This window comes from Elephas maximus, chromosome 6, assembly GCF_024166365.1.
Source record: "Elephas maximus indicus isolate mEleMax1 chromosome 6, mEleMax1 primary haplotype, whole genome shotgun sequence".
Classification (NCBI taxonomy): Eukaryota; Metazoa; Chordata; class Mammalia; order Proboscidea; family Elephantidae; genus Elephas; species Elephas maximus.
The window spans coordinates 79,784,118-79,808,178 of record NC_064824.1 but is presented as its reverse complement, the minus strand read 5'-3'; the positions used below and the strand labels follow the sequence as shown (position 1 = coordinate 79,808,178).

Genomic DNA, 24,061 nt, shown 5'->3' with positions numbered 1-24,061 from the left:
AGAACAGGCAAATGTATAGAGACCAAAGTTTATTAGTGGTTACCAGGATTGGGAGGGCGGGGGAAAAGGGAGTAACAACGATGGAAAATTGCATTGATTAAAGGTAGGGATGAATAAGGATGACCAAAGAAGAACTGATGCCTTTGAATTATGGTGTTGGTGAAGAGTATTACGTATACCATGGACTGTCTGCAGAATGAAGAAGTACATCCAGAATGTTCCTTAGAAGCTAGGATGGCGAGACTTTGTCTCATGTACTTTGGATATGTTATTAGAAGGGACCAGTCCCAGGAGAATGACACCATGCTTGGTAAGGTACAGGGTCAGTGAAAAAGAGGAAGACCCTGTACGAGATGGACTGACAACGTGGCTGCAACAATGGACTCAAATATAGCAATGACTGTGAGGCTGGCACAGGACCAGGCAGTGTTTTGTTCTGTTGTACACAGGGTCACTATGAGTGGGAACCAATGTGACAGCACCAAACAACAACAAGGGTAGGGTTGCACAACCGATTATTATAATTGCTGTCAAGAGGTTGTACACCTGTAAAAAACTGAACTGGCAAACAATGCCAAAACAAAAAAAAAATATTTGATGAGACTGATTATGTACAACCAAATACCTCATGGAATTTCGTTCCTTGGTTTGGAGGTTTAGAGTCATGGTTTCATGGGACATCTCAGTGAACCGGCCTAATAACGTGTTTAGTGCTTCTGTTCTACTTCCTAGTTTGTTACGTAGTGCTTGGAGTCTTAAAAGCTTGAAAGTGGCCATCCAAGACACAACAATGGGTTTTATTCACCTGGACCATCAGAGGAAGGAGAGTCAGGGATAGGAGGAGGATACAGAATGTGCGGCTAATTGCCTCCAGGAATAACTGCCACCTTTTCCATGGACTAGAAGAACTGCATGGTGCCCAGCTACCATTACTGAATATTTTGATCAAAGAAAAAATTCTACAGAGGCATCCTGATCAAAAGGGGGAATATGCAGAACAGAATTTCAAATTCTCATGGACTCCAGACTTTCTAGAGCCATGAAGGCTGCATGAACCCTTGATACTATTTTCCTGAGACAATATTTAAATCTTAAACAAAAAATAGTCCCTGAAATCTTAGAACTGAACAATAATTTGACTTAACTAGTAAAAAATGTGTGCCTTGAGCATTATGAGCTCTTAAGACCTACCTCTATGGGATGAAATTGATTAACAGCATCTCAGAAGAACACATAGGAACCTTAGAGGGCAGTGAGTTTATGTTAACGCGGGAGGAATAACTCAGAAAATGAGGGTGAGCACAGTTGCCCAACTTGAAGAACATCATCAATTATCACAGTGAATGTACACATAGAAGCTACTGAACTGGTGTATGTTTTGCTGTGTATATTCTCACTGACAAAATAAATAAAATTTAAATAATACAATAACCTGAAATATGAAAGAGGGAAGAATTTTAAAACACAAACTTCAAAAATTATTTTTAGAAATAATTTTAAAAAAGGATTTATAAACTTTTCTCTGGGTTCCAACTATTAACAATATTAACACCTTTAGTTATTTGCTTAGTCCTCCTGTATACAGAAGTTTCAAAACACCAAGAGCAAAACTGTTACTTGTCCTTAGAATACCTAACTAAGGAAATACAGGCAAAGCACTGTGCTCAAAGCCACTGGGGAAAATTCTGTTTTGTGTGGGTATGTGGCCATTTTCATATATGGTTAGGTTCATTTATTTCAGTTTGTTTCCAATTTGAGGATTTGCTATTTTACTTTTTGCCTTAATTTCATTTTATGTAAAATGAATACATAATTCAAAAGTCAAACATATCTAAAAGGTTTATTCAAAGGTGTCTCCTTTCTAGCGCTCTCTCCCGATTATTTCTGCTTCCTCTGTTTTAACTGGTTTCCAGTCTTACCTGCAGCGTTTTATTTGTTTTTGCAAAACAAACAAACAAACAAATATATACATTCCTCAGTAAATACTCCGGAAGTTTGATAAGAACTTGTTTCAAATCTGACATAGTAAATACCTGCTTGTTAAAGATCTTTAATAAGCAAAAAATAAAATAAGGAAAAAAAAAAAGTAACTGAAAAATACCAATTCAGATCTTGCCAAGAAAATAAGAGACACTTCCTGAATCTAAATGGGTTCTTTGCAAAGTATGCTAAATCTACCAGGCTCCTATGATGTAACTTATTACACAAGAGCAATAATTCCTAAGTGATATTTTAAAGAGTTCATGTAATTCCTGAAGGGTTAATTTGTATTTTAGGAGTAACTTACTCTTCTAGAGGATTTCTCCTACTTATTTCCAGGAAACTTGTGTGCAAAATCTATATTACTGCCACAAACATCAAATAAATATCTCAGCCTTCTCTTTATTTAGGAACTAAAAAATAAAGTCCATATCAACTGACTTCCAAATTACAATAGCTGAGATTCAATACCTCAGAGAGCAAGCTTCAACTGAAATATCCGTCTACAAATTCATCACCCTAACTGAGCTGAGACAAAAAGTATATGAAAAAAGGGTGAGTACAAATCCATTCACAGTAAGAGGCAAAATGTCCTCGTCTTATTAAACATGCTTACTGTGTGAACTGTTTCTCACAAGGAGTCATTTTATGACAATTACGAAGCACGATTTCATAACAATGTTGTGATTATTTATGAGCTTAATACTTCTGTTTTCAACCATTTTCATAAATATCTGGTCATAATGGTGTTCGGAATGTAGGAAATAGGAAGCATGGATCTTACCCAAAGGGAAATAATCATATTTATTCAATCTGTCTCTTTCAGATAATCCATTAGCTCATCTGTGTTACTGTGTAATTCACTTTGGGATCACACTCTCAAACTGCCACTTCTCCCATCAATAACCAGATGATGCCTGGCCCAGCCTCCTATCAGTGCAGTTCCCACAATTGAAAAATGAGTCTGATTCATAGTAGAGCTACCACGTTCATTCCTTCCATGTCATCACAAGTTAATTCAGGCTGAGATTTGGGTTCAGTAAGTATTTGATGCCTTTCATGATGTTTAGATGACAGCAGCCGGAAGGGTCATGAGCACAATCAACTCTTGATAGGTCTTGAGAGGGCCTGATTCCTGATAGCTCATAGACTTTGTGAATTATTAATGTCTTAATGATAAACCCAGGTATACATCTCTCCTACCTCGGGCTAGTTTCACTAGCTATTCTAATATTAGCTTAAATGTAGCCTAAGTAGAAACATTAACCTACTAGCAAAAATGTAATATTTACAAAGTCACATATATGTGATTTGGGACTAACCACAATTCTGAAAGATCCGTATCAGTGCTACTTTGCCCAGAGATGACAACTGAGAGTGCCTTATTTATAGGGAAATGGAGGTGACTCTCTCAGGAGCTGAAAGTCACTGTAACTCATTAAGAGATGTGTATTATCAATAGAAATTAGAATTACATCCTAGACTCCATAAAAGCTTCTTCAATTATTCAAGCAGGATAGAATATGAAGAAAAAAAATCTTCTTCCTCCCAGATCTCCCAGCTTAAGCCAGTTCTAGGCTTTACAGAGCCCACTAAGGTAGAGAAAGCGCTCTTTCAACTTTAAAGGGATTTTACAGATTAACCTCAGTGGGTTGACCTTAAACTAATATAGCAAGTGATACTCCTGCTTCGCCTCTTGCCACAACCTCTAAATGACTACAACCTCCTATATACCTCACTCACTGACTATAACAATGTGAGAATCTGGAAGATGAAGAAGAAAACTATGAGTCAGGTGGCTGCTCTTTCCTGTTCTAAAAAGATCTTCATGGTGAAAAACAATGAGGGCTCAAAAGATGATCATGAGAATAACGGCAGACATGCATGCTCCATTGGGCATTAATTATACAAAAGCACACTTACCGATATGACCTGGAACCTTTTTGCCCTTATATGAAAAGCAGAGTTTTAGATTCATGCACACAGAAGGCAATCCATTTTCCATACAGTCAAATTTTGTTCTATTCACGGACTCAGGGTGGTTTAAAGAAGCTTCGACAATCACTACAGGTCTTGTCCTAAGAAGGAAATAGAATCAGTAATATTAATTGTAGAATTATTTTTGCTTATGAAGACTAACAGTTGTGTTTATTTTGTCAGTTTACATTATCCAAGTAATTTCCTGAGTCTGCTTTATTAATAGTATGTGCCTGCATACACAATTGCATTTCCGTGCACCAATAAAGAGGACTTTTCATTTAAATGTCTAAAATTATTGACTTTGCCTGATGATTTACGTAATTGTATTTATGTAAGTTAGGAAAAGTATCCTAAAGTACAATAATTAAACTTCAGAGTACCAAACAGAGCATTATGAGATCACTACCACTGCTGATTTAAAAAACCTGCCTCCCATCATTTACAATTAAGCACAATTGTCATTAAGCAGTGAAATGTATCAACCTTACCTTAGCAACACAGCAGAATCAGACTGAAAAGCACCAACTGCCACATCTGGGATAAGAAACAACAACACAGATTAATGATCATCATTAGTCAAAGAGAATGACTTTTCAGCCATAAATACTTAACTACATCTCACCTTTCAACTGTATCAAAATAGTATTTACAGAAAATTAATTAGGAAAGATACGCTAACATCTTAAGATTCATGTCACATTTGTTTGAATCCATTCATTTTCAACAACCTTCATTCCTTTATATATGATATGATATAAATATAAACTTTACAATGTAAAGATAGGCTTACTAAAATAAAATCTGTATTACTATTCAGACTAGAACCATTTAACCAGGAATCTACTTTCCAATTTAAAAAACGAACAAGTATTCTTTTCTTTCTTTTCATCATCATATGATTTATTTTCATGGGTGTTTTCTTTATTTTTTCAAGAAGAAATAATAGCATTAAGTAACAAGCAGTGCAAAGCTTAGAAATTACTTGATCATTTCTAAATCCTGGAGTTCAATGAAGTTTTAGAAATGAAGGAAAAAAAAGTCAGTAAATTAGAAGTCTTCCATACCAGCTTTATGTATTTCACAATAAAGCAGAATCTACAATAGAGCTTGTCCCGACTAATAAAATGTGCTAATTTTATACTCACCTAAGTACCCATTATCATCTGCATCAATTTGCCCAGATATAGACTGTCCAAACATACTTAATGATTCACTAATCTGAAGTCCTTCAATTCTCTGAAAAATAGGTAAGGCGAATGAGAAGCAGTTTTTAAACACCTAGTGTCCCAGAGAAGCAATCATTTAGTTAAATAATGGGCCTTCCCATGTCCTGGCACATTTATTAACAAAATGCATTTTAGTTAAGTCAAATATTTCTGCCTACGAGAAAACAAGTTTCCAGCTGGGAGTAAGCAGCTGACATCTATTTCATGACTAAAATAAATTACCTTCTTTACTTTATGAGCTAAGGGAAAATGATGTACAGATCCTTTAAAACGCTCCTGACTTCCTCTCCCCCTCCACTTCCCCCAGTCTTCCTTCAGGCTGTTTTTATTCACCTGACCCAGATGAATAACTTAACAAGTAAACTGGAAAAGAAGACATCTATAATAATTTAGTGCAGCCTGCTACTCAGGCTTAAGATGAAAGTCACCCTATTTAGCCAGATTGCTTCCTAGCAGTTAACAAGGACATTCCAAGTCAGATATGTGCTTCTCATTCCATATGTCTAATTTGATGTCCAGAGACTGATTTATAAATGTCAGGCTGCTAGCTACACTAAGAGAATGAGTTTTTTTTTTTTGTTTTGTTTTTAATTGGACAAGTATATATCTTTCATGTTAAATTTAGAGATCCATTTGCCTATTTTTACTTAATCAAAAATAACAGTATTAGCTAATGTTTCCATGAAAGTATCTTTTGATCAACTTTTCTTCTTTGAGTATGAATGTAGACTTTTTTTTTTTGAGTACGCACTGAAATGCCTGATTTTTCAAAATGTAAAAATGAAGTCAGAGTTAGATTATAGAATTTTATTAAAGCGCTATCATCTTACTACTCTACATTGAAAGAAACACACAGTGTCATGAGTGTTTGCTATCCCCATGCAATCTCCAATAAATGTGAGGCTTTAGCCACAAGACACAACACAGTTAATCAAATCCAAATGGGCTTATTTGGAAGAGTGTGGATATTGCTTTGGAACATCAATTTCATGAAATACAGAAAGAAATCTTTAACAAACAGGCTTCAGACAAACTAGGATGGCAGTGAACTTGAACTCTTGCTTATGGAAAAAAAAATGGTTTCAAAGAGTGGTTGATGACCTTAAAAAGGAGATCATTTACCATTATTATAAAAAATGGTAAATAAAATATTAAATATTTGAAAGAGCAAATGAAGAAAAATAAGTCCACATTATTGCTGGGCATTTTAAGGAAGCTTTTATACCAGTGCTTTTCTCTAAAAACAGAACAGTATCATACCTGCGAGAAGGCTGGCGAGATTCCATCTACTCGGCCATTGTAAATATAAATAGCGCCTCGCAAGTCATCTTCTTGTGGAGCCCCGATAGCGACATCTATTCATGGATTTAAACGGTGGAAAAACAAACAAGTTTTTGACACAAACTCTCTGGTCAGGGCGAATGCAACTTTGATATCTAACATTCTTTGAAATCTAACATTCATGACCTTTGATTCGTATTGCATGATATAAAATTCCCTCTTATAAAAATAGCTAGCGTTTTTCTCACTTGACAGAAAAAAAAGTATCAGAATACTAACATCATGACAACATACAGGGCTGTGCAGAATTGGCAGTGCATGCAAGACTGAATGGCTGCCCTGAAGAAAGCAGAGTGGATGGGATATGACAGGCAGTGTAGCAGAATGGTTAAGGGTACCGGCTCTGCAGTCAGACTGTGGGCTTGACCCCAGCTCTGCCCTCATGTCCAACTGTGCGACACAGGGTCCATTTCTTAATCTCTGTGTCTCCGTGCCCTCACCTACAGCATAGGATCATAATAGAATCCACCCTCAGCATAAATGAATATAATGGGTGTAAATGGCTTAGAGAGGTGTTTGCCACTTAGTAGGAGATCGGGGCTGTAATTTACTTGCAAAATGACATCTAAATTAATTCCTTATTCCAATGACAGTAATTAAGGTAGTATTTGTTAAGGATATCTGTCTACACATACACAAACACACACACTGACACCCACACTGGATTTTAGAAAATGGATTTGCTTTGCGAAAGTAATGACTGCATCACCTTTATAACCTTACGGAGATTTACATCAAATTATGACACCAGAGGAGCCCTGATGGTAAAGTGGTTAGGAACTCGGCTGCTAACCAAAAGGTCGGCAGTTCGAATTCACCAGCCACTCCCTGGAAGCCCGATGGGGCAGTTCCACTCTATGAGTAGGAATCTACTCAACGGCAATGGGTATGACACCAAGGGAAATTAAAAAAAAAAAAGGATTTGATCAACTGATATAAGAAACCAAGAAAAAAACGAACTATAAATCACGTGGTTGCTTCAGTGCTATAAATACATAGCACATAGAAGAAAAATAATTACAGTTGCAAGAGCATTTTATTATTTTTTATAAAGTATTTCTATTTGTGTGTGTATATATACATGTGCATTTTTATATATATGTAGTCACATATATATGGGCATATTCATATACTTGTTTATATGCAATATTTTTATTATCTCAGTAGAAACCTAAAGTACAGGAAATTTGCTCTCATAATATTTATTACTTATCACTGTCTATCAAGTCTAAAAACTTTTTAACATCTATGGTGGTAATTTTTTACTGTTATTTCTATGGGACTAAAAACACCTTTGATATATAAAATCTATGTCAAATGCTGTATAATTTAAAAAATGCAAAAGCTTTTCTAGTTTCATTTAAAAATAAAAGGCAGACACCTTCATGTATCTTATGTTTAGACATAGTAATGCTAACCTATTTTGACTTGTACAGATTATTTTAATTTTTCACAAACAAATACACCCACTTGTGGACAACTACTAACCACCTAACCTTTTCCAGGCATTTGCCAGGAGCTGGTGATACAGGATAAAATACCACAAAAAAGAACTCATATTTTAGTAGGAAAGATAAGCAAGTAAAAACAGAATAATAACAGCATGGGAGATATGGCAGAAATTAAGGAAACCTAGCATAAGATGATGCCCAAGCTGAGATTAAAGTATTGATAGGTCACAGTGAGGTGAAGAAGAGGGAAAAAGCAGTAGAGACTGAGGAAGCAGCCTGAGCAAGGCCAGGGGACCAAGGGACAGGGAGGTACCCTTGAAGAATAGCAACTGGTTAGTATACCTGAAGCCAGAAATGTGCAGAATAAATACATCTAAGAACATAAGGAAGAGGAGAGGAAAGGAAGAAGAATGGAGGAGGAAGAGAAGAAGAGGAGATGAAAGGAAGTGGGGAGAAGTAAGTATTTTACACCATTGAAGACAAAACCAGTTAGTTATTTCATTAATCAGGGATGGGTTAATTACTTCTACCACTCTGGCTAAATCCCTGCTAATTAGAATTCTATACCTTCATTCTTGATAATACATGACAAATAACAAGTCTGGGTTATAAAATTGTTGATACACAGAAGTTCTTTACAGTATGTTATTAGCACAGTGATTTAAATTAAGGCAAATATCTTGAGACAATATAGATGAACCTTTTCAACTGAAATATAAGAAAGAACTTGGTCAATTTTTCTTCCATGAAGAAGACATTTGGGTATTTTCAGTCTTTGGCTATTTTATATATAGATCCAACTCTTAATTCCCAGAATAACACTTGGATCTATACTAAAAAGTTCTAGCTATCATTACAGAAAATAGGAAAATACTTTTGAAGTACATATAATGAATAATAAAATGCTTTTCTGTGCCTAAAAAAAAAAAAACCCAGTGCCATCGAGTTGATTCTGACCCATAGCGATCCTATAGGACAGAGTAGAACTGCCCCATAGAGTTTCCAAGGAGGACCTGGCGGATTCGAACTGCCGACCCCTTGGTTAGCAGCCATAGCACTTAACCACTACGCAACCAGGGTTTCTGTGCCTACACAACCCAAATATATGAATTTGGGACACAAATTGACATCAGCTAACACATAATGCTTAAGATACAGACACCATGCTAGGGGCTTTACATAAATTAACTGATGTAACTCACAACAACCATATGAAATAAAAACTTCTTGGCCCTCACTTTACAGACGGAGAAACTGAGACAAGAGTGTAACTTGCTCAAGGGCACAAATTGGGAAGGTGGTGGAGCTGGGGTTTAAACCTGGCAGTCAGGCTCCAGACCCTGTGCTTTTCTCTCTGTGCTCTATTAAGTCAAGAACAGAGGTTAGACCCAACCGTTTCCTCTCCTAACATTCATTGCTGTTCTGTGCCAAAGAAGTGCTCAATTAATGTATTGATAATACATGTATATCTATTTCAGGAGCACATAAAAATAATACAGCTTAGAATTTGCAACTGTTAAACTGCATTATATTCTGTTCTAATAATATAGAAAATATAGTCTAAAGTCAGATAAAATATAGTTCAATGTGAAAAAAAAAAAAGCCGGTTGGCCAAATCTATTTTACATCTGAAATCCAAAATACTATGAGTATTCCGCTATGAGTCAGAATCGACTCGACGGCACTGGGTTTTGTTTTGTTTTACTTACCTATCCAAAAACAGTTATGGTTTTCATTCCTTTTCTATACAATCCCACTCTGCCTTCCATGAACACAAAATATCTATATCCATTTGCTCCAGAAAAATAAAGTAAGGTAGAAGATGGGGAAACGGAATGGAAAACCAGATCAAGAAACATAAGATGTAGATACCCTGGAGTCTCATCTCAGCAGACATGGTGGAATGGAATTAAAGATCTTGGTGAAGAACTAGAACACGCTGATGCTACTTCCAAATCGGTTGCTAATATCCAAAATGTAAAACATAAAATAAAATAAAAAACAGACCAAGTAGGAGATACACGTTATTATAAAACATTCACTGTGATGAACCAACATTAATGTAGCTACTAAATGTAAACACGTTGTGATTTATAAATGGAATCACATATAGAATTATAAGTGGCACAAAAATATGTTGAAATCTGGCCTCCTCTACCTTGAGACCAGAAGAAGTAGATGGTGCCTGACCACCACTACCCAACATTCTGATCAGGGTCAAAATAGATGGAGTCTGATAGAAAGGGAAAGAAAATGTGAAACAGAATCTTGAACTCTCAAAGAATCCAGACTTACTGGACTTATTGAGGCTGAAGGACTTCCCGGGTCTAATGCCCTGAGATAATCTTTAAACTTTGAACAGAAATTATTCCCTCAGTGTACATGTAAAGTAGGCTGAAGCATTTAAGCACAAGCAGAATTTAAGATGAGATCTTATAGCACCCCTCACTTATTTCCGTATCCAAGTAACTTTTAGCCAGATATGTGCTTTACATGATTATCAATTACCATATATCAACAGCAGATTAGCTCTAAATGTAAAGAATTTCACCCTTGAGAACCACGCTCTTTAAAAAATTATCCATACGAGACCAACTGGACAACCGTTCCTCTAAAGTGTAGTTGAGAAGTTTGGGGGCAGTGAGACTAAATTAATGGAAGTGGAATAACTAAGCAAAAATAATGAGAGTGCTGACACAAACTGAAGAATGTAAACCAATGTCATTGAACATTATGTGTAGAAATTGTTGAATGGGAACCAATTTTGGCATGTATGCTTCCACCAAAAATACAATAATTTATAACAAAAAATGTTGAAATATATGTTAAAAGTAATAATTTGAATAGTAATCTTCCAAATATACATACCACTTTTAGGAGTTGAGTGCTGGAGTTGCAGATTTCCATATGGACTTCAAAAAACTGCAGTCTACCCTGAAGGTCCACTTTAAGTCCCTCTTCCTAAGTGTCAGGGACAAAAAACTTTCTGTGTGTCCTTCACACCCCTGGAAAACTGCCTGGAACTTTGCCAGGTACTAGAGTGCCTTTGTTGAGGAGACCTGCCTATTTGTCATGACATTCTTACAACTGTCTCTGATTATAGAAATGATTCAGGTTTGTCATTGACATTTTGATGCCATAAAAGTCACTTCTCACGTGCACACACACACCCTTATATATGTTAGCACATTCGAAGTAATGAATGCTCTTTGTTGAAATGTCAATTAAAACAAGATGTTGAAAGAAACATAAGTAAGCAAAGTAAGTGTTTTAGTAAATGAGAATTAAGTGTTTTTAAAATAAGGAATTATATTATTTTATATAACAGAGATGAAATATCAAGTTGCATAAACATGGTTTTATATTATAGATATTTACTAAGTAGGGTGTCTCTATGTGCTTAAACCCACCACTAAATTAGGTTTTTTTTTCCCAAGTTTTAATCATATAATTTCATTTGATTGTAAAAGAGTGTCGCTATTTCTTCATTTACATTTTTAATAACACATAATCTATACCTGGTGTAGTACATATGACACACTATAAATGCTCAATAAATATCACAGAATTGCTGACTATTTATGAAATAGTCATCATAATAAAATTATATAGGTGTTAAATGTTTTAATATAAACTGTTATGTGCAATCAGAATAACCATAAATGTACATACATATACATGGTCCCTCCTTTCAGTTTTAAAATAGTTTAAAAAAATCTAGACATGATCATACTTCTATATCAAATTATACTATTTTACATTTAATAGGGTTTATTGGAAGCGGGTATTCAAACAATTATTCGGTAACTGACTGTCTTCTGGAATAATGGATCTTATATATTTAGATTGAGGCATTTAGGCACAAGCAGAATTTAGGAAGATGAGAGTTTATAGCACCCCTCACTTATTTCCAGTATCCAAGTAGTTTTAGCCTGATATGTGTTTTACATTATTATCGATTAGCATATACCAATTGTCAATGATCATATCAAGAAGAAAGACACATTCTGAGCCATGAAAACAAATATCAAATACTTATTTATTGAACTCTAGGACGTCATACCAAAAACCAAACCCACTACCGTCAAGTCGATTCCAACTTACAGCAACCCATACACTCTCTGGTAAAACTCATCCACCATTTTATGCACAACTTTCACAGATTTGGTTACCACTCAGAACTAGATTTTAAAAAGCACATTTTAGGAGGGGATGCTGGTAGAGACAGGAAATTAAGAGCAGGGCTGATATCCAGATAATATGCACAGTTATGACAGCACCTTCTATCAATTGGTAACTAACCACTGTCTATAAGTCCCCCAGATGCCCCATCACCTAGGATCCCCATCTCCCCCCACAATATAGCAGCTGAACAGGGAATGCCTGGCACAGCAGGGAGCTTCCATCTGTTGGGTTTGGTCAGCGTTTTTACTGTGTTGCTAATTAAAAATCATATTCCAACGAGTTTAAACTACACCTTTTTTCATATTTAATAACACTTCTGAAATCAGGATCCTTCTTAAAATAGGTGGTGTGCCACGTTTTAATAAGTGATGCCTTTTTTTTTTTTTTTTTTAGGGGCACATAAAATAATGCAACTTATAGTCAATGGAAGGAGCCCTGGTGGCACAGTGGTTAAGTGATCGGCTACTAACTGAAAGGTTGGTGGTTCAAACTTACCAGCTGCTTCCTGGGAGAAAGATGTGACAGTATGCTCCTGTAAAGATTAGAGGCTTGGAAACCCTATAGGGCAGTTTTACTTTGTCCTACAGGATTGCTAGTCAGAATCGACTCAATAGCAAGGGGTTTGTTTGTTTTTTTTTTTTTGGTTATAATCAGTGGTGTCTTAGAAGCAATGAAATAAGATATTTTGAATATCATCCTTTATTAACAACTTTAATAATCTATCATTGACAATCTAGAAGTCAGATGTAACAGTATAAAGAAAAAACAAACTTAGCATTCCATCCTGGCTCCATTTTCTATATATGGACTAGAAACACAAAACTCCAATCATATTCTCTTCCATGCACTATTTTAAACGCTGCAATCAAGTAGCAAATTAGATACTTTGAATTACCTTCAAAGCCATCATTGTCAATGTCGCCAAGATTAACTATAGATTCCCCAAATCTTGCAGCATATTTGTCACTTCCAATGAGCTCTGTTTCCATTTCATTCATTACTGCTCCCTAGATTGAAAAAGGGAGAAAAGGTGTTACAGTAACTCCCTGACAACTTTATACCTGCTTTACTGTTGTAATTGGATACGGATTTTTCCCTAATGCGTCAAACAAATTGGACAAACTACAGACCGAGCTTTAGTACACACATCTTAGTTCAATTCAATAAATATTTATTGAGTATGTCAACACATGTGATAGTATGATGAGAGCTCACAGGACATAAAAAAATGTCAAACTCATGATCCCTAGCTTTGAAAATTCAATAAATCATTTTGATAATTCAATTTAGCAAATATTTATTGAGCTCCTCCAGAAGTTCCTACTAAAGGCAGCACACTGGGCAAAGAGTGAATGGGTGAAAGCAGACACGGCAATGCATGTAGAAGACACATTCCCTTTCCTCAACAAGTCCACAGGTACAGGGAGGCTTAGCACAAACATGTGAATAACTTAGGAGAAGTAGAAATGTCTTTGGAATATCAAGAAGCAAAGAAAGCACATCTTACTGCAAGAACCAAAAGAGATTTCATAACAGAGATGGCATTCAGAGTGGTTGTCAAAAGATGGCATTATTTTGATATGCAGGGAAAACTATATCAGCAAAACACAAATCCCAAAGAATGTGGCTACAATGAAGGGTACGTATAATGGATGAGACCAAAAAAGTCAGATCGGTCTTATGGTGTGTGGTTTTGAATGCCAAGGGAAATTTACGCTCAGTATAGGGGACTATAGGGACCCACTGAAGCTTTCTGAGTTGAAAAGTGAAAAGAAATGGAGCTGGCCTTTACAACCTCAATTCAATGGCAATGGAGCATGGGTTGGTCAGCTGATACCTCAGAAGCTGGAAGATGAGTTAACGCAGTAAGACCTATAATGATACTGCAATAACGGCTACTAGGTGTATTTCCAAACTCAGACTGTGTCACTTCCTTATATCATTCTTTCTTGAATTAATGCAAAAACAATTACTGAGCACCTACCTGCCCAGCACTCTCCCCCCCCCAAAAAAAAGCAGTAAACAAGACAGACTGATTCTCTTCCATATGGAGTTTATGCTCTAGTAGGAGAAGATACAATAACAAACCAAAGAGACAAGTATGTAATACAGCGCCAGGTAGTAGTTAGTGTCATTTCTTGGGGTTAAGAAGTAGAAGGTTGAGAAAGAATAATCTATATCATAAATTTTAAAAAGCTGAAAGGAATTATGAAGTTAACTGTTGTATCCAAAGGTGGGAAACCCTGGCGGCATAGTGGTTAAGAGCTACGGCTGCTAACCAAAAGGTTGGTAGTTCTAATCCACCAGGCACTCCTTGAAAACTCTACGGGGCAGTTCTACTCTGTCTTATAGGGTCGCTATGAGTCAGAATCAGTTCGACGGCAATGTGTTTTTCTGGTATTCAGTGGTGGTGCCTCACAGTAGGAGTGAGAGAAGGACAAGAGGGGGGCCTACTCGAAGGGTTCCTCCTTTGCCCTTTAACCACTTATGTCTATTTTACATATTAAAAAATATTCCGATGCACTACACGTCATAGATCCTGTCCTCTTGCACACAAATCTATCCATCATTCCCTAAGCACACACGTGCTTTTCCCTTTGTGAAGTACCCTTCCCTTTTTATTTTCCCGCTGAAAAATTTCTATTCATGTCTTGCTCAAATGTATCCTCCTGTTAAATCTTCTTGACCTATAGTGAGTTGCTTCTTCCACTTTGCATATACTTAAAATGTGCCATTTATCATGTTGTATTCAATTGTTTACTTACATGTTTGCCCCTTACTAGATCCTGAGCTCCTGCAGGAGAGGATTACATTTATCCTGAGATCTTTTCTCAGTCCCTGTTACATTTCAGATACTCTATAAATGTTTGTTTTTAGTTTGGGAATCATCACCATAGATGTCATCACCGACACCAAAAGAGTGAGTGATTTTTATCAAAGAAATAAGGGACTAGAGAATAAGAGCCTGACCCTTCTAGGGGAACGCCTAATTTAAAGAGGAGAAGGGAAAAAAGGCAGCAGGGAGCACAGACAATGTGCTGAACTAACACAATGCAAAGGCACTGCAGTTCCAGAAGGGGAGTTTCAAGAAGGAGTGATCATCACTCTTCAAGTATTCTTCAGTCAGGGAAAAAGATGACCAAGAGTTTGCTTGGGACCCCTGAGAGCTATTTAGTAGAAGTATGTGGAAGATAGACCGTTTTCAACTATCATTCTTTCTTGAATTCATCCAAAAACAATTACCGAGCACCTACCTGTCCAAGACTCTTCCAAGACCCAAGGAAACAGCAATAAACAAGACAAACTAATTCTCCTCCATATGGAGTTTATACTCTAGTAGGAGAACGGACAATAGCAAAGCAAACAGACAAATATATACTACAATGCCAGCTAGCAGTTAGCACCATTTCAGGGAGTTAAGAAGAAGGTTGAAAAAGAATAATGGAAGAATAATCTATACCATAGATTTTAAAAGCTGAAATGAATTATGAAATTAACCCTAGTATTCAACAGTGGTGCCGCACAGTAGGAGTGAGAGAACAATAGAGCAGCCTACTCATGGGGTTCCTCCTTTGCCCTTTAACCAAAGGAGCTCCACTTATATCTGTTTTACATATTGGGCTTGCTTACAATTTCGACGGAAAAAAAGGTTCTATATCACCTTTTTTTTAGATATACAAGCTGCTGTTTAAACTGTTTTCACAAAGTTTAGTTTTAAAGGGAAAGGAAACAAGAAATTTGCAGAATGAAGAGGTAGTAAGGATAATGAAAACCATTTATGGACAGGGAAGATGTGACATGTCTACGGAAGAAATATTATTGCCTGACAGCACAATTAATAAGAGTCTAACGGTCACTTTGTAGATTGTATGCCTTTCCACTATATCTAGGCGTAAACACAGTGTGGGAAATGCCAGTGCAGAAACAACCTTCCTGCTCTATGGTTAGAACTTTGAGAATCTCCCAGCTTTATCAAACTTGAGTGTTTTCTCTTTTAAATTGTAAAGTGCTTAGACTAATGCTTCGTGTAAGAACTTAATAAATGCTCTGAAACTAATGACTAAGGTTGCCAATACCTTATGGAACAGATTTTAATTTGTTTACTCCTGACTGACTGAAAAATGTTGTGCCATAAAACATGAACCAATTTTCCCATAATTCAGCTCATGTTCTTTAAAACGAAGAAACAGGCCAAGAAGACCCCATTAAGGCTCTACCAATCCTTTGTTTTGATTTAATATCAAGGAGCTAGGCTGGCAAGATAAGGCTAGCAGCATTTTTAATTGAATTGTTAAGTAGTCAGTTTCTATTCCAAAATACTCTTCATAACTTAAAACCCCACCCTAAACAGTGATTATCTATTTCCACAACCAATATATCCACTTTGGAATAAACTATGACAATTTTATATTCTAATCAGGAATACAATCTCTATGAACTGTGCAAATTAACATTTTATCAGAATACATCTTGTTTCCATGTTTTCAAGTCGAACATTTAATTTTAATTTTCTACATCTATTAAAATATAATTTATGAAATTATGCAAGGGCATTAACTATAGAGCCAATAAGAAATCCACATTTTGAAGAATGTATGAAATCTTTTTTTAAAAAATCAGACTGGTGTTATAATAAAACTGGAAGAAACTCTAACTGTGAGGAGAGAAACTCCAGAACAATTCACCCCATACTTTGGAATATCAGAATGGGACAGCTGCCTATTCATCATCATGTTCCATTCTATTTTTAGAGCATCACTACAAAACTGGAATTTGTTCTTTTAGCAGTAAAATAAACAGAAGAATCCACAGTCTATCATAACGTTGGAATAAAAACGATTTCAATTTTGATCATCATTCAATAAATGGCTTCGAGTTTGTGGACAGATCGGGCGTACCGTGCCAGAGTTGATGTATGCAAAAACTCTTCCCTCCTCCCTGATGGTGCTCTGCATGGGAGCTCCCACAAGTAGGTCCGAGAGGCCGTCTGCGTTGAGGTCCACGGCACAAACGGAAGCTCCAAAGTATGATCCGAGCTGCCCCAAAGCAAACCAGATCCAATCATTGAGAAAAAAGTAGGGCTACTTGCAAAAGCCCCAGGGATATCAAAGGTAGAGACATATTACCTTTTTACCTTTCATCTCATATAAAATATTTAGACCTTTTGCACCAATGCTGAATATGTATGCCTGCAATAGGGAAAAGAATTAGAAAGGTTAGGCTACTTTCACATTAAAAAAAAAAAAAAAAAAAGCTTATTTTCATTCGATCAAAACATCTGTTTTCATAACTTATAAACTGCTCACATAAAAAAACCATTTTAAGTGTGTTATAAAAGGTTTAGGGGTCCACTTTCACATTAAAATGCCTCACTTATAAAATTACCTTCTTAGAAACTACCTTATTGATCCCATAGAAAGGGCTCAGAAAATGTTGTTTGCCCCTCCTTTCAAAGTAAACCTGAGAAAGACTGAGTAACTAACAGTCACACAGCATATTAGCAAAAAGAACTAGAAAGAACATTCTCTCTCTCTTCTAGCCTTGCCACAAAACACATAGCTGTCTCAATTTCCTCTCAGACATAAAGCAGTTAAACAATAAATATATTCCTGGAATGTTTTTTGATATTCTATCCTAAAAACATTTTACATGTAAGAAATAGAAGCCTCATTTGACCCATATAATTTCCCTTAGTTAAAGCTCTTGAGCTACATGTATCCGAATAGGCATACATCTTTCATCAGTTCCACTAAATGGAGTATATTGTTCATCATTTCTTTTACTTGGCTCCACAATCAACACCCACGGAAGCAGCAGTCAAGAGATCAAAACGATATGTTGCATTGGGCAAATCTGCTCCAACAGACCTCTTTGAAGTGTTAAAAAGCAAAGATGTCACCTTGAGGACTAAGGTGTGCTTGACCCAAGCCATGGTATTTTCATTTGCCTTATATGCATGCAAAAGTTGGACAATGAGTAAGGAAGACCAAAGAAGAATTGATGCCTTTGAATTACGGTGTTGGCGAAGAATATTAGATATGCCACGGGGTGCCAGAAGAACAAATAAATTTGTCTTGGAAGAAGTGCATCCAGAATGCTTCTTACAAGCGAGGATGTTGAGACTTCGTCTCACATACTTCTAGGCATGTTATCAGGTGGGATCAGTCCCTAGAGAAGGGCATTATGCTTGGTGAAGTAGAGGGTCAGCGAAAAAAAGCAAGACCCTCGATGAGATGGATTGACAGGCACAGTGGCTGCAACAAGGGACTCAAACACAGTGATGATTGTGAGGATGGAGCAGGACTGGGCAGTGTTTTGTTCTGTTGTACAAAGAAGAGTGAGTTGGAACCAACTGGATGGTACCTAACAACATAATAATATTCCTTAGAATATTTGCAGTTCTTCTTTTTAATATTTTCTTATTCTCTCAGCCATTTACTCAAGCCTTCGTGAAGAAATAAACGTAAAAATGTTAAGTCTTACTTTACCAATCTGTTCATGTTGTGGAGCTCCTCCAACTACTTCTGTAGTGTGCTGACTCTGAAAATGACCAGCTCCAACTGAGTATCCTTCAGGAAAGAGAAAAAAAGTATAGGAATCATCATTTACAAGAGGTGAAATACACGATCACAAGTCCAATCTTAGAATTGAGGCTGAATTCAAACAGAGTTCTAAGAACATTTAGCATAGCAATACTCAAACTGAGCACTTATTATATGTTTTAAGCAATTATTGATATGGCTATTATAAAACTGAAGCCAAGTGTTCATATTTCCAAAGCCTAGAAATTGAATATAGCTCCTTTACATTTGGTATGTTGGTCCTATAGGGTGGTCACTATGAGTCAGAATCGACTCGATGGCACTGGGTTTTTTTTATGTAGGATTTGGACATGCTAGCTTCTAGAATTACAATGGAAATATTTTACAGTATATAAAATATTTTAAACCTAAAATAAATATTTCTAAACAGCAAAATTTTTGTCATGAAAATCTTTCTATTATGATAACCTTATGATGACCCAAATGGTAAAATTATTTTATTATGTGATAAAGGGCACAACCACCCGTTGTTGCCCAGTCAGTTCCGACTCATGTTCATCCCATGGGATACAGAGTAGAACTGCTCCATAGGGTTTTCTTGGCTGTAATCCTTACAGAAGCAGTTCATCAAGCCTTTCTTCCACGGAGCTGCTGGGTGGATTTGAACCACCAACTTTTAGGTTAGCAACTAATCGAAAAATGCAGGCACCACACATGCTCCTTCCAAAGGCACAATACCAAATTATATTTCTTATAATACTTCAGAAGGAGCCCCGGGGTTGCAAACGGTTAAGCACTTGGCTGCTAATGGAAATGCTGGCAGTTCAAACTCAGTAGGTCCATGGGAGAAAGACCTGGCAGTCTGCCTCTGTAAAAAGATTATAGCCAAGCAAACCCTGTGAGGCATTTCTACTCTGTCACAGAGTCATGGAAACTTGCTATGAGTATCAGAATCCGCTCGATGGCACCTAACAACAATACTTCAAGATATCCTTCAACCATAATCAAGAAAATGTTAAAGTGTAAATTAATTTGTTCTCTTTGAAAATTAATACCTTCTGTCTGAATGGAGAAAACAAAAAAAAAACAATACTGACTTTTCTTATTATAGTTATTTCAAAGCATATTTGAAGCACATATGATTTAAACAAATCTATACAGTCACGTACCACACAATGTTCGTTTGGGCAACATCTGACTGCATATATGTGGCCATATTTATTCTTTGAAATTTGATTCTTTATTAGAAGTCTTTTAGATTCATGTTTGCAAACATTTAACAAAGAAGAAAAAAGAAAAAAAACCCCATCATTCTTAACCCAGGGGGTAGAAGCAACCTATACCTAACCTATAAGAACAGGGTTCAAGAAAGAACTTCTACTATAACCTCTGCATGGCTCCAGCTCTGGGACACAAACTATCATCAAAGCTTAGTGACCCAGACCTGTGCAGCATCCAAGGCCTGTTGAATGTCGGCCTCTAGGGCTGCCTCTGGAGCCTGCTGGGTGCCAGCTTCCAGGACAGTGTCTGGAGTCTGCTGGGTGCCAGCCTCCAGGGCAGGGCCCTTCTCTGAACTTTGTGCCCAGCGCTGGTGGTGATAATTGGACAAGTTCATGACCATTTTGGCTACATCCTTCTGGTAATAAGGCCACCCAAATATCAAGATCTTGGCCTCGAGTTTGTATATGTGTGTGTAAAATATTAAATTAACTCAAGTTTCATAGCTTCTATCCTTAAAGAGATAGTTGTTGAACTCTCAAAATTACTTCTGGCCATTTTGCTCTTTTGCAAATACAATTTCCCTTATTTATAATTACTAGTATCTTTTTTTTTTTTTTTTAGTATCAATAAAAAAAAAATTTTTTTTAAGGTAGAGATAATTTGAGTTTGTCAATTTTTATAGTACCTAAATAACTTCCAAATTTTACTTGATTATGTTTGTCTAAAAAAGCCTTGTATATATTTGTAGTTATATTGTAGACAAAGACAGAGCCAGTCCAGTAAGATGATCCTGGGGCTCCCATAACAATTAAGTCCTGTAAGAAAAAAAAAAAATTAATGAAAATTAATCATCTTTTAAAAGTTAATCTCACCACTCAAATCCTCTTCCAGAAACACAACATTTTAAGTGAATAGTGAAGGAAATACACTTTTTATATTAAATTTCTGAAAACTGAGCATATTATAAATTTAAAACATAAGACAAGATGGCTAATAGACTTCCACCTAAAAGTAGAATTTCAGAGAAGAAACTCTGAAATGCTCATTTTCAAACTTATTAGGGGATTTATAAAATAGAAGGTAGAATCATTGAACACTAGAGTAAGTTTTTGGGAGAAAACCACTGTGGTTTCTATTAAAGTAAATCAAATCTGGGTAATTCATTAGTGCTCATTAAGGCGATAATCTTGCGCTGCCAAAGCATAGAAAGTGAACTTAATTTATTTCAATTGGCAAAAAGCCACTGACTAGCTTCCTTAACATGTTAGCTTAAAAAAAAAATGGAATTTGGGGCATATTTGATCATAAACAGGAATTTAGGAAAAGAAAACAAAGGCAAGGTTGGAATGGGCAGGTACTAGTCTGGTGCAGCATGAAAACTTTCGGCAATCAATCCTACTTAGCACATTTCTAAATATGCTAAATAGGATCAAATAGTATTCCTGAACTTTCTTTTTAAAAAGTCAGTTTAAATATAAACTAAAGAAAGCATTATTTTAAATATTTTTTTACATAGTAGATAATATTTATGGAAATTGTTAACCCAAGACTTGATACAGCCTGACTTCATGGATTCAGAAAAGATGAATGAATTCATAATGGATTCTTAAGAGAAACTGAGACACTTGGGATTTGAGTACAACCCTAACCTTTCACAGTACATCCCAGAGCATTAGAGAGAGAATAATAGAGTTTGGAGCTTTATATGATCTAAGATACAGCTATTAATTTCTTAAATCTCAAGATTCTTAAATTTTCAGAACTTTAATGAAAAATATAGACACGTTTCCTTTCCTTTTCAACTTGTAATTACAAATAACGTATTTAGATAGGAATTTTCAAAGCCTAATTGTAGTTACTTTTGATTTCCATTAAATTCTTGATGAAAATAAATATTCTTCAATAATAGACTTTCAGTTGGTCTTATATGGTGCAATCACTCAAATATTAATGTTTTCTCAAAATATATGCAGAACATTGACTGGTGAAAATTAAGTTGTAATACTCTCAAATTTGAGGGCATATTATGCTAGATATTACACAATTTTTAGCTTAAAGCATCAGTCTTCCAAACCTTCTGAAGATATAAACTTCTATATATCAACATTCATAACAGCTATTTTTAAGACTATTACCTTTGTATAAAAACTAGATATTCCAGCTTGACACGATGCAAAGTTTTCCCCAAATTTTTTCACATAATCTAAAATGAAATATAAAAAATTCAGGACTTCATTTAAAAATAATCTCCATAACTTTGTTTTTTTCTTGCAAATTCTTGAAAATACACATTTTAAGATCTGTTTTGTACTACCTCGATTTTTAATAATAACTTTGATAAAAAATTTTAAGCTTATGAATCTCTTCCATATTAATCTTCAAAATATCCCTATGAAATAGCAACAAAAATACCTATCCTTGCCTATTTTTCACAGGAAAAACATGCAGTATACACTCAAAAAATTTTGTCAAGCAAGTACCCAAGACAGAGACAGGATTTCTAACTTCCAGTCCAGGTATCCATTTAAAATAGGCTTTCTGGACTTTTCTCAGACTGAATCAAGGATCTGCATGGAGATGTAGGCTCTCCAATTACAGAGTCCAATGAATGAAAGCTTTTAGAACTTAATAAAAGGACACAGCTTTGCTTCCCCTGATGAACTGACCTATATAAGCCTCTAAGAAAATATCATTGACCACATTTTTGATTTTGCCAATCGGAATACTTAAATTCAAAACTTAAATAAATTGCTAAGTCATTTACATGAATTATTCCGTTATGCTTTTCACTCCTTTTCATCTCTTCCCTGAGGCTGTTTTTTCATTTTCATAAATTTTACCATATTGTAGGTATCTTTGGTTTATACCATCTTGATTTTTTTTTTTTTTTTTTAGCAGATTGTGGCTAGGTATATCTGAGCAAAAATAAAAAATCTGCTGTGAAACTGTTTTAAATTCTAAATTGTAAACCACTAGGAAAAAGGGTATGATAAAAATACAGAAATCTAGACTGAGTTTTATTGCAACTGAGGATTAAAAATTCATATTTTACCTTCTTGGCATTCAAAGGCAAAACAAATACATATATATGATATAAACTTCTTTATCACCCCAAATTCCAGGGTAAAAGATCTCACTATTAATATCAATAATTGAATTGACACATTTGGCCAAGTTCTTCCAGCTAGTAGAAATTTTCTTTGGCCTCCAGGGTAATAATCTTAGAAAAATTGAAAACAGGAGTCTACATACATTTAATTCTTAGTTTTCCAAGGACACATTTTTAGAATTTTAGTTCAGTGACAGATACAATTTTTACTGTTCTGTTGACATTGACCCCCAACTTTGCTCAAATCATTCATTTATTTATGTCCCAGTTCTGTTCTCTCTGATGCTATCTAAAGCCTACAATTTTTATGGAAGAGACCTTGCTGACTTGAGACACCAATCCCTTGCTGTTTCAAGGAAAACATGAATTTGAAAAAAATGATAGCAAGTAGGAAAGATTTGCTTGCACTTATACTTTGAATTTTCTGCATATTTCTGGAAGGTTAAGGTAAAGCAAGAAACCCAAAGTTTTCTTCTTTCTAATCACACTTTTGAATGTAATTTCATGATTTTAAGTATTTTGTGTTCGTTGGGCATTAGTTTCACTTACACTGAACTGAAAGTAAATTTAATACAAAAGTGGGTAATTATCAACTAGATCCCAGAATTATTCAAACTGAACCACAGAATTTCTCCTCCTAATAGCACACATTTCACTTATGAAAATGAATGCTACTACAATTGGATTAAAAAAAGGGGGGGTGGGGGGAAGGCTTTGAGTAGTTAAAAAGAACACAGCTATTTCAAAGATCTCCTTTTCTCTCTCTGAACATCCAGAACTGAAAAAAAAACAAACAAAAAATTAAAGGCATTAACTTGTATCTGTTGATCCAGTTAACATCAAAATCACATCTTACCTTGATAACACGGAGCTATCCTTTTACTCAGTTCTGTTCGTAAATCAGACGGCATTCCATAGCAAACACCAGTGGGGAGCTTATTTTCATGTTTCATGTAGAATATATTTTTCCATCTATGACCACAAGCCTGAATAAAACACAAAAGTAGACTAAATGATGTGAAAGCC

At 35.6% G+C, this 24,061-nt stretch overlaps 1 protein-coding gene across 1 annotated transcript in view; it reads right to left on the bottom strand.

The window, feature by feature from the left end:
- Nucleotides 1-24,061, bottom strand: part of ITGA4 (integrin subunit alpha 4) — a 99,779-nt gene that overhangs the window by 56,170 nt on the left and 19,548 nt on the right. Inside the window, exons 4-14 of the mRNA XM_049887570.1 lie at nt 23,892-24,021; nt 22,062-22,129; nt 20,612-20,741; nt 18,647-18,732; nt 17,290-17,352; nt 17,062-17,199; nt 13,059-13,170; nt 6,447-6,541; nt 5,106-5,196; nt 4,449-4,494; nt 3,904-4,058 (exon numbers count right to left, since the gene is read on the bottom strand). Of these exons, the coding sequence (XP_049743527.1) occupies nt 3,904-4,058; nt 4,449-4,494; nt 5,106-5,196; nt 6,447-6,541; nt 13,059-13,170; nt 17,062-17,199; nt 17,290-17,352; nt 18,647-18,732; nt 20,612-20,741; nt 22,062-22,129; nt 23,892-24,021 (1,114 nt within the window). The remainder of the gene's footprint in view (nt 1-3,903; nt 4,059-4,448; nt 4,495-5,105; nt 5,197-6,446; nt 6,542-13,058; nt 13,171-17,061; nt 17,200-17,289; nt 17,353-18,646; nt 18,733-20,611; nt 20,742-22,061; nt 22,130-23,891; nt 24,022-24,061) is intronic.